Source organism: Pelophylax lessonae (assembly GCF_965119305.1).
Source record: "Pelophylax lessonae genome assembly, chromosome: 13".
In the NCBI taxonomy this organism is placed as follows: domain Eukaryota; kingdom Metazoa; phylum Chordata; class Amphibia; order Anura; family Ranidae; genus Pelophylax; species Pelophylax lessonae.
In genome coordinates, this window is record NC_138780.1 from 129,938,467 (window position 1) to 129,948,847 (window position 10,381).

General features: G+C 40.4%; 1 protein-coding gene across 3 annotated transcripts in view; it reads left to right on the forward strand.

Moving 5' to 3' along the window:
- RGS6 (regulator of G protein signaling 6) overlaps positions 1-10,381 on the forward strand; it is a gene marked incomplete at its 5' end in the record, with an annotated part of 657,279 nt that overhangs the window by 539,160 nt on the left and 107,738 nt on the right. For all 3 annotated transcript variants that reach the window (XM_082275029.1, XM_082275027.1, XM_082275028.1), the window contains one exon: positions 5,790-5,866. In XM_082275029.1, coding sequence (XP_082131155.1) covers positions 5,790-5,866 — 77 coding nt within the window. The remainder of the gene's footprint in view (positions 1-5,789; positions 5,867-10,381) is intronic.

Consider the following 10,381-nt stretch of genomic DNA (forward strand, 5'->3'; position numbering starts at 1 on the left):
CCTACCTCCGAGATTAGGTCTGGGTCCTTAGTGATCAATAGATCCAGGACTGCATTTTCTCTAGTAGGAGAATCCACCAACTGTGACATGTAGTTATCCTGTAAGGTTCCCGTGAATAGACGGGTCTTCTGTGAGTGTGCAGTCCCCTCTTCCCAGTTAATGTCGGGATAATTGAAGTCCCCCAATATGATGACTGATCCCAGTTTTGCCACTTTACCCAATAGTGATAAAAATTCCAGCTTTACCTCCTCCCTTTGGTTGGGTGGCCTATAGCAAACCCCCACAATTACTTTTCCCTTTTCTACTTCCCTATGGAGTTCTACCCACACGGATTCTAACTCCATATTAATCCTTCCTGTAATATCACTCCTCTCTATCACCCTTACATTGTTCTTGACATAGAGACATACCCCTCCCCCTCTTTTTCCTACCCTGTCCTTCCGGTACACCGAATACCCTTGGATATTGGCCAGCCAGTCATGTGAGGGGTCGAACCAAGTCTCCGTTATTCCCACAAGGTCTATGTCATCCTCATGTACTAACATTTCCAACTCATCCATTTTATTAGCTAGATTGTTATCAGCACTCAGTTCAGAAGCCTGCATCTCTGATAGTATGGGGTTGGATGAGTGCATGTGGCATGGGCAGCTTACACATCTGGAAAGGCACCATCAATGCTGAAAGGTATATCTAAGTTCTAGAACAACATATGCTCCCATCCAGATGTCATCTCTTTCAGGGAAGACCTTGCATTTTCCAACATGACAATGCCAGACCACATACTGCATCAATTACAACATCATGGCTGTATAGAAGAAGGATCCGGGTACTGACATGGCCAGCCTGCAGTCCAGATCGTTCACCCATAGAAACCATTTGGCGCATCATAAAGAGGAAGATGCAACAAAAAAGACCTAAGACAGTTGAGCAACTAGAAGCCTGTATTAGACAAGAATGGGACAACATTCCTATTTCTGAACTTGAGCAACTTGTCTCCTCAGTCCCCAGACGTTTGCTATAAAAAGAAGAGGGGATGCCACACAGTGGTAAACATGGCCTTGTACCAACTTTGAGCTGTGTTGATGTCATGAAATTTAAAATCAACTTATTTTTCCCTTAAAATTATACAATTTCTCAGTTTAAGCATTTGATTTGTCTTCTATGTTGTATTCTGAATAAAATATTGAAATTTGAAACTTCCACAGCATTGCATTTGCTTTTTATTCACAATTTGTACAGTGTCCCAACTTTTTTAGAATCGGGTTTGTACATAGCAAATGAGGTTTAATGTTAAAAAATATAAAGTAATGCTTTTGGGTGCCAGACATACGAACGCAAGTTACTCACTAGGGGAAGAGCCTTTGGGGAAATCTAAGATGGAAAAGGACCTAGGGAGCCTAGTAGACGACAAGCTCAGCAACAGCATGCGATGTCAAGCTGCTGCAAGCAAAGCCAACAGAATATTGGCATGTATTAAAAGGGATTCACTCCAGAGATAAAACAACAATTCTCCCACTCTACAAGACTCTGGCCCGGCCGCATCTGGAGTATGCCATCCAGTCCTGGGTGCCGGACCTCAGGAAGGATGTGCTGGAACTGGAGAGAGTCCAGAGAATGGCAACAAAGCTAATAAAGGGACTGGAGGATCTCAGTTATGAGGAAAGACTGCAAGCATTGAACTTATTCTCTCTGGAGAAGAGACGCTTGAGAGGGGATATATCAATGTACAAATACCGTACTGCTGACCCTATCATAGGGAACAAACTATTCAGTTTAAGGGCTCGCGGCCATTTGCTAAAATTAGAAGAGAAGCGGTTTAACCTTAAAACTGCGTAAAGGGTTCTATACGGTCAGAGTGGTAAAGATATGGCACTCTCTTCCACAAGCTGTGATAACAGCAAGGAGCATCGATAGTTTAAAAAAATGATTAGATGGGCACCACAACGACCACAACATACAGGGGTATTGGAGGTACTATTGACATAAACACACACATACTCATCATAGGATGAACTGGATGGACTGGTGTCTTTTTTGAACCTCACTAACTATGTAAAAATAAAATGGCTTGATCCGTTCACTAATGTATACCTACTTTGGCCCACTGTGTATAATGCTCATCTTTGCCATATAGGACCCTTAAGCCCTGAACACATGCACCATTTATATGTTTATCAACTTCCATGTCATAAAACTGAATGGATCATCATATTTTATCCATCTGGAATGTACTTTATTGTAATCTTTTTAGACAGCAATGGTGAAATATATTGAAACAGAAAACGTATGCAGCTACCACATCTAATGGCTGGTAAACTGCAATATAATAAATTGTTTTCCCTAGGTTTAGATTAAGATTACCAGATATTCAAAATTAAATCTAGGGACACTTTATTGACCAAACCCCCATTTTTAGCCACAAAACACGCACCACCCCACCCAGTGAATCATGCCTGATTTAAGCACATAAAACACAAACACATGCTTCCACTTTAACACACCCTAAAAAAAATTCAGTCAAGGACTTTTTTGGAATTTTAGATAGACATTCAAGGTGTAAAGAAAAATTTTGGGTTTGGACAAATTGCAATAACAGTGGGAGAGACTTAAAGGGGTATGGGTAAATGTATGTATCTGCTAGTGAATTTAACCACTTGCGGACCGCCGCAAATACATATACTGCAGCGGTCAGCCCCCCCTGGGCAAAGTGACGTATCGGTACGTCACTCACCCGCGAGCCAATAGGTGGTGAGCGCGCACCGCAGGAGGCGCGCTCCCGCCCCCGCTCGTTCACTGCCATCCGAGTGACCGGCGGCTCCGATGTCCGCCGGTCACTCGCAATCTCCCGCTGGAGAGGGAGAAAGGCAGGCGGCTAATGTAAACAAAGCTGCCTGTCATTCTCCCTGATGTAACCGCAGAGATCATGCGATCCTGCTATGTAGGATCATATGTCTCTGTGGTTACATCAAAAGCCACGCCCCTTTACAGTTAGAAGCACGTCCCTAGGGACACATTTAACCCCTGCATCTCTAATAAAGTTAACCCCTTCCCTGCCAATCGCAGATCGCTGCCATTACAAGTTAAAAAAAAAAAAACAATAAAAATGACATAAATCTTTCCCGTAGTTAGTAAACGCAATAACTTTTGCGATTTTTTGCACCAAAAATATGTAGCAGAAAACTAATTGGCCTTAAATGTTAAAAAATTTTGATTTTTACATTTTTTTGGGGGGAGATTTCATATAAAAAAAATTTAAAAATATTGATATTTTTTCAAAATTGTCGCTCTTTTTTTGTTTATAGCGCAAAAAGTAAAGATCACACAGGTGATCAAATACCACCAAAAGAAAGCTCTGTTTGTGGTAAAAAAGGGACGTCAATTTCATTTGGGTACAGCATCCCATGACCGCGCGATTGTATGTTAAAGTCACGCAGTGCCGAATCGCAAAATAGGCCCTGGTCTTTGAGCAGCCAAATCCCCTGGGGCTTAAGTGGTTAACGCTCCCCTCCCTCATTGCTGCTCTCCATAAATGCCCCCAGTGTTCCTTCATCCAGAGTGGGGGCACTCTAATGCTGGAGGTGTGTTACTATCCAGATCACTAAATGAAAACAGAGGTAAAAAGAAAAAAAAAAGAAAACTAATGCAGCCATCAAATCAAATGATTTTTGGTTAGGGTTTATTACCACTATAAGGAACCAGTGTAACTAAAATGAACTTTTATAAGCACACCAAGGTGTCATAAAAAAATTATGTGTTTTTAAACAAATGTACTAAAGTAACTTTTGTTGAGAAAAGCACAAAAATCTCCTTTTTAAATTATTCTCCTTTAACCAGCTTAAATGTAGAGTCCTACCTGCCGTTTCTAAGATAATTTACTAAAGGCAAATAGGCTGTTTTTTTCTCTTTGCAAGAGAAGTTGCACTTTGCAGGGAAAATGTCCCCAGAGCTTAGTGAAGTAGAAAAGTTCACTTTGCAAAAAATACCCAAACACATCTAAGGTAAAATAACAAGCAGCATTTTTGCTTGCACATATTGAATAATGGAAGTCAGAAGAGCTTCACCTTATTCACTAAGCTATCTGAAAATTTCTCTTGCAAGGTGAAAAGTGTATTTGCCATTAGTAAAGCTACCCCATGAGTCAACTCCCTTTGTACTTTCTGAAATCAGAGTAAATGGGACAGTGGCATGATCAGTCCCAGTGCTGTAATAAGAAAAACACTATATGGAAATGTAAACATCCAATTACATGATCAGGCAATAACATTTCTAAAGGAGTAATATACTCAAATAGTGTATAGAAGTCTCCCATTGTTGTCATGGCTGCCTTGGTTGCAAGGAAAATATATGTTTATATTTTTATTTATATTTATGGATTGTCTCCATATTTGATAGTCATTTCTTTTGCATGTGTGCTCTATTCTTTTTTAATATACAGGTTGCTTGGTCCATAGCTGCACCGGCTTTAGATATACATGTTCAGGGTTTGCTCCCCCAATTTTTTGCTTGTTTATTATGTATTCGGTCTGACCAGACTTCTGGGGTTGAGCACCCCCCACACACACCTGTACTCTATCAGAGTCCACTATCAAGTAGATATAGGAGGAGTCCTTTGTAGTGCATTAGCACATCTATCCCAGCAAGGAGTGTTGTCTCCAAGGGTTAGAGAGGCTGGATTCACCCCTTTTTATGGATAGTGTAGGACCCACTGATAATGGGGTACTTTGACGAAGTGGTGGGCTTGAGCACGATATGGCCATATGGTGGGACTAAATCCCCATTTTTATTTATGGATTGTCTCCATATTTGATAGTCATTTCTTTTGCATGTGTGCGCTATTCTTTTTTAATATACATGTTGCTTGGTCCATAGCTGCACCGGCTTTAGATATACATGTTCAGGGTTTGCTCCCCCAATTTTTTGCTTGTTTAATATGTTTATATTTTGCCAGTTGTGGTCATAGCTGGCTTATAATTAAATCGAAAGGTGATATTATTTGGATCAAATATCACTTTCTTCAAACTTGTGAGATAACAATGTAATATTTATTAACAGTAAATTACCCATTATTATTTAGTCAACACCCTCTGTATGATGAAATACAAATTAAGCTACAGTTCAGATCAGATACATTAGTAATGTTATTAATATATTTTTGGTAAAAACATCAAGTACACTTTCAAACCAACCTATGGAATTGAATTTCGCCTGAACTATGAATTCCCAAGCAAGAAAAGTAGGAATGTCCCTTATTTCAACTAGGTTTCCTGATCTATTTTCCCATTGAAGATCAGAGAATGAAAGTTTTATCTAATTGGTTATTCTGAACTCTGATCTTGTATGTAATATGCTGCAGTTTAGAAATATCATCTCCTTTGGGTCCCTGCTTAAAAAGTTTGCTCATCACTATTTTGCAAAATAATGTCAGATGGGAACTAACTGATATCCTGCAATATGCATGCTTATATTAATATGTATAAATGAGATGAAACATAAATCTTCCTCTCTGATCAAAATGATTCAACAGTTTTATGTGTTCTGAAAAAAGAATGCCTCAGTCAGCCTAAAATATACAATTTGAACTGAAGACCAGCCTCTTATTTGAATCATATGTAGTAAGTGCACCAGAAAAGATGTTAGAGCAATTTAATATCTAATTTAATATATAGTTGTCTGAAATCAATGTCTAATGGTTTTGCATTAGTAAAACAGTGCCATCACAGTAGTAGAGTATAATTCATTATTTACACACTCTTTCCTTTTTTCCTTTATCCTTGTTTAACCTTTGTCAGGAAAATTTAGCAAGACTACAGCGGGCTTTTGCAAGAAAATGGGAATTCATCTTTATGCAAGCAGAGGCACAAGTCAAGTGAGTTTCTAGCTTAATTTACAGTATGTTTCTTTATCAGCATGTCTTCAGTTACACCAGTGAGGCATTGATTAACATTTTAAGGCTCCGTGCACACAAGCTCATTAGCTCAAAAAAAGCTACAAAAAAATGCTGGATGAAAAACGCTTATAATAGCATTTTTGTGCCTGCTTCTAGTAGCATTTTAGTAGCTTTTAGAAGAATTTAGAAGCTAGAGGATCATTAGCATTATATGTGTTTTTGCAGTACGTAAAGAAAAAAACAAAAAGCTAAAAAAAAAAGCTGTTTGGAGCATTTTAGTAACATTTCGAAGCAGTTAGGAGCATTTAGAAGCCTTTAAGAGCATTTAGCATTTTTTTTTCTGCTAGAAAAATGGTCCAAAAAACTCTACAAAACATTTGTTTTTCTGCTACTAGATGCTGAAGCTCAAAAAATGCTAATAGCGTAAAGTAGTGTGCATGGACACATAGGATAACACTTTAGCTTCTAGTAGCAGAAATAAATGCTAATAACAGCTTCTAGGAGCGTAAAAAAAATGCTAGTGTGCATGGAGCCTAAAGCTTGACTGAGGGGGTAGTATGTAGAGGGGCTATCAAATTTATTATACAAAGAAGCATTGAAAAAGAGTGGAGTTTTGTCTCATAAAGCAAAATATGCTATGAGTTTACGACTCAATTTCCCACTTCAGGAGTGCACCAGATTGATAAGTACCCCCACCATGTATAGGCACTGAACTTCAGTGGTAATTCTATTGCTGTCTTACTGTACATGATAATTAAAGTGTCTGTCAAGTACATTTTAGGACAGAGTAGGAAGTAGTTAGTATTCCTATTTATTTTTTTCTATCTGTGTTGATTTTAAAACATATTTACACTTCCATATCCTATCCTTTTTTTTTTTTTTTTTTTTTTTTTAATCCTATCCTATACTGTTTTTTTTATCAGATTGGAAATGAGGAGAAATCCCATGCATCAATAAAAACATAAACAAGTGAGCTTTTTAGTAGTATAGGGAAAAGCCAATACCCTTGTCAGATTTTGTTTTTTGTCTGTGCCCCTTTTGCAGATTTTTGTTCACTTCCTGCCTGGTAAACCATTGTCACCGAGACAGAAAGTGAGGGGGAAATATCTAACAGAGCATTGGATAGAAGCAAAACTGGATGAGTGTTCTATAACTTCTTTGATCCATCCAAGATGTAGGTAGCCTCTTGCTGACCAGTTGTCCTACTGGTCCAAATTGTGCACCTCACAGTTTTCCTACACCTTTCCTACATGTTAATAAAAAAAGAATCATTTTTTTAGAACAATGAGGTGCACGTTTTGGACAGAGAGGACAACTAGTTTGCAAGAGACTTGACAAAACCATCTAAATCAAACTGCAAACAACCATCCCTAAACAGGGGTGGGAGCCTTCACCACCATCTGCCTTCCATATATAATGCCAATTTAACATCTCTACCCTAGCAATTGCCAACAATTTACAACTTTATCCATGTAAATTGCAGGATTGACACCTATGATGGCTCCCGGCCCCAAGAGATGGAATTATGTATTTGGTTCTACAGATTTCACACCTCCCATTTTGTTCTTGAACAATCAATATTTGCTTTGGCTCATTATATGGTTATTAGATAAAGGTGTCAGTGCTGCCTCTGTGGACATAAATGCTGGGGTAAGATCCTGACATTCATGAGAATTGAAGAAATGGCATGGATAAGCTGTGAAATCTCTTCAAAATAAAGAACAAGTCTAGTTGCATGTCACTAACAAACGTTGCCAATTCATTGAGTAGTCCTAAAACATGTAACTTTCACCTAGACCATAAATGATCTACTGTAATAGAGTTCAGAGCTGAATTGTTTTTTTCCTGGCGGGAAAGAAGTTTTGAAAAATAACAGAATTTTTTGTTACTCGTCCTAAAATCCCATTCTCTGAGTTCATTGATGGACATAGCTCTTCTATTCTTGACCATAAGGTGTATAGCACCAACTACAGGAGTAACCGTAGACAATCAAAGTGAAGAAATGTCATAAGCACACCAAGGATTCCTCAAAAGGATCCAGAGCTTCAATTTCATGGTCACATGGCAAGCATAAGGCAACATTTCAGGACCCCTTCGTCTTCTTCTATCTAACATGGTTGCTTGTTCAACCTAGGGATGGGGGACCCGTCACAGCTGGAAAGGTCCCTTTCTGGTCCACAAACTGACCCAGGGAGGAGGGATGGAACCCACATGCAATGAAGTAACCAGACACTGGAGGGCCTCTTCTGTCCAAGACCAGTAGGCTGCCTGCCTGTCCAGGAACACAGGCAAGACTACACATGGAAGCGATGTGACCTCCAGAGAAAAGTCTCAAACCAGTAAACCCGATGCTAGGCCATCTGCAAGGGGGGGGGTAAGGTACAGGAGCCCAGGACTGTAGGGGAGGAAGAGAACACTGTAGAGACCAGCCAACCCAGGGAGCAAACGCGCTCCACACCGTGTCCAGCAAAGCTTGTGGGTAACTCTCCCTAGACAGTTACCCTCTCCTCTGAAGTGGGGGCTGTTGGCCAGGGTAACACTGGGACACTCTATCACGTACCTGGTAGCAGAGTTTGAAATTATGAGGAAGGCTTATGTTTTACTCGTGGCCCCTGGTAATGTGAACAGAAGGCGCAGGAGTGCAGAGTGGCACAAATGCCTGTAAGTTTTGCCAGTAGCAGAGCCGGTATCCACTCCAGGTGAGAGAGGCCATCAGTAGTCCTCAGTGATTCGGGCGGGCTGGTAGATAATTGGAGGATGACAGACTGAAGCAGGCTAGTACTGGTGACAGCGGGCAGGTGATGCATACACTGGTAGCAGACTGTAGAACAGCAGGGTGTCAGAGGAAGCAGAGTCAGGCAAGCCGGGTCATATACTGGCAAGACGATTAGGCACAGAGGAGCAGGCAATAATGTGGTCTGGGTGCAATCTGGGTCAGGAGCCAATCAGTGGAATAGAATCAGAATCAGAATAGAAGCAAATGAATGAAGCAGACAGAAGGAGAGGTCAAGGACAAGCCAGGGTCCGTGCAGACAGAGTTCAGAGAGTGGTCAAACAAGCCGGTCAGCAACTGGAATCAGGATACAGAATAACAGGATCACAGTATACAGGGAAGGTTGAAAGAAAAAGCAGCACTAATTCTGAGCACTGGTTGAGTTTAAATAGCTCGTTTTGGTGCTAACATCTGTCACAGGTGCACACGTTTGCCGTCACACACAAGAATGCATAACGCCTGTGTGCGTGCAATGCGCATATGTATTAGCCAGTGCCCAAGTATTGTGAGCATTAAAGGGAACATGTTTTAGCCTGTGCATAAAAGGCCTTTTCCTTACACATACACAATCATGGTCATATGTGTCCCCATGTGCCTCGCTGGCCGGCCCTGGTCCAGGATCAGGCTGTCGCAGCTGACCCAGCACGTAGCTAAAGGTCTGTGTGAGCTCGTTGACCAGTCTAGGATGACCACTTGATCTAGATTATCCAGCCCATTGCCCAGGCTATTGATGGAAGATTTTTGCAGAAAAAATCCCAGGACAAAAAAAGAAAATAGAGAAAAAAGCTATGAAACCACAGGTCCCAGCAGGGAACATGGTACTTATTCCTAGAACACTAGGCAGAGATAACTGGCTTGCCTATGGAAGAGAGGGGAATTATACCAGCTAGGACTGCCCGTAGGCGGTCCTGTGTCCTTTGTTCCGCCTAGTGTCCTACTACTGTAGGTGGCGCTATAAACCCTAGGGTCAAGAATAGAAGAACTGTGTCTGTCATAGAACATAAGAGAAAAAATGTTTTTCATAATACACACATGTCCCCTTTTGATCCATACTATGTGTAAATTTTAATGATAAATCCACATTAAGTGTAATGCCAATGTGTAAAAGTGGTGCAGCAAAAGAAAGGTGAAAAAATATCTGAGTCCTTACTATGTGTTTCAGCCTATGTACTTTCTGAGCATTTGTACATAATCTGAATGCTGTAAAGTGATTATCAACTTTCAGTACCAAATGTTTTTTTTTTTGCATTCATCAACCTTTCTTGCCTTAGGACATGTCTTTCTCTCCAGATAATAAACGTCACCAATGCACATGCCATGCTTACTGTAATGGTAGCAAACAAATTAAATTTGTCGCATATCATGTGTTTGAAATTATATTTCAATAAATCCTTTTAGTATTCTGTAGCTGTGGAACAAGCAAATGTCAGTCATTTGTTTATCGACTTTATTAACCCCTTCACCCTGATGGAACGCAGATATGCGGTCTCACCTTCAGGGAGTTGTACAAGCCCAGAAGCGATGTCCTGACATCACTCCTGGGTACTGGAGCCCTAAAGGAGCCAGATTTTTTTTTAAAAAATGACAGCATTCAAAACAGCCAGTCTGGGCATTTTGAATGCTTTTAAGAGGGGTTTGGGGTCCTTTACACCCTAGATCCCTCCATAAAGAGTGCCTGTCACTGCCTATTACTGTCACAAGGGATGTTTACATTCCTTGTG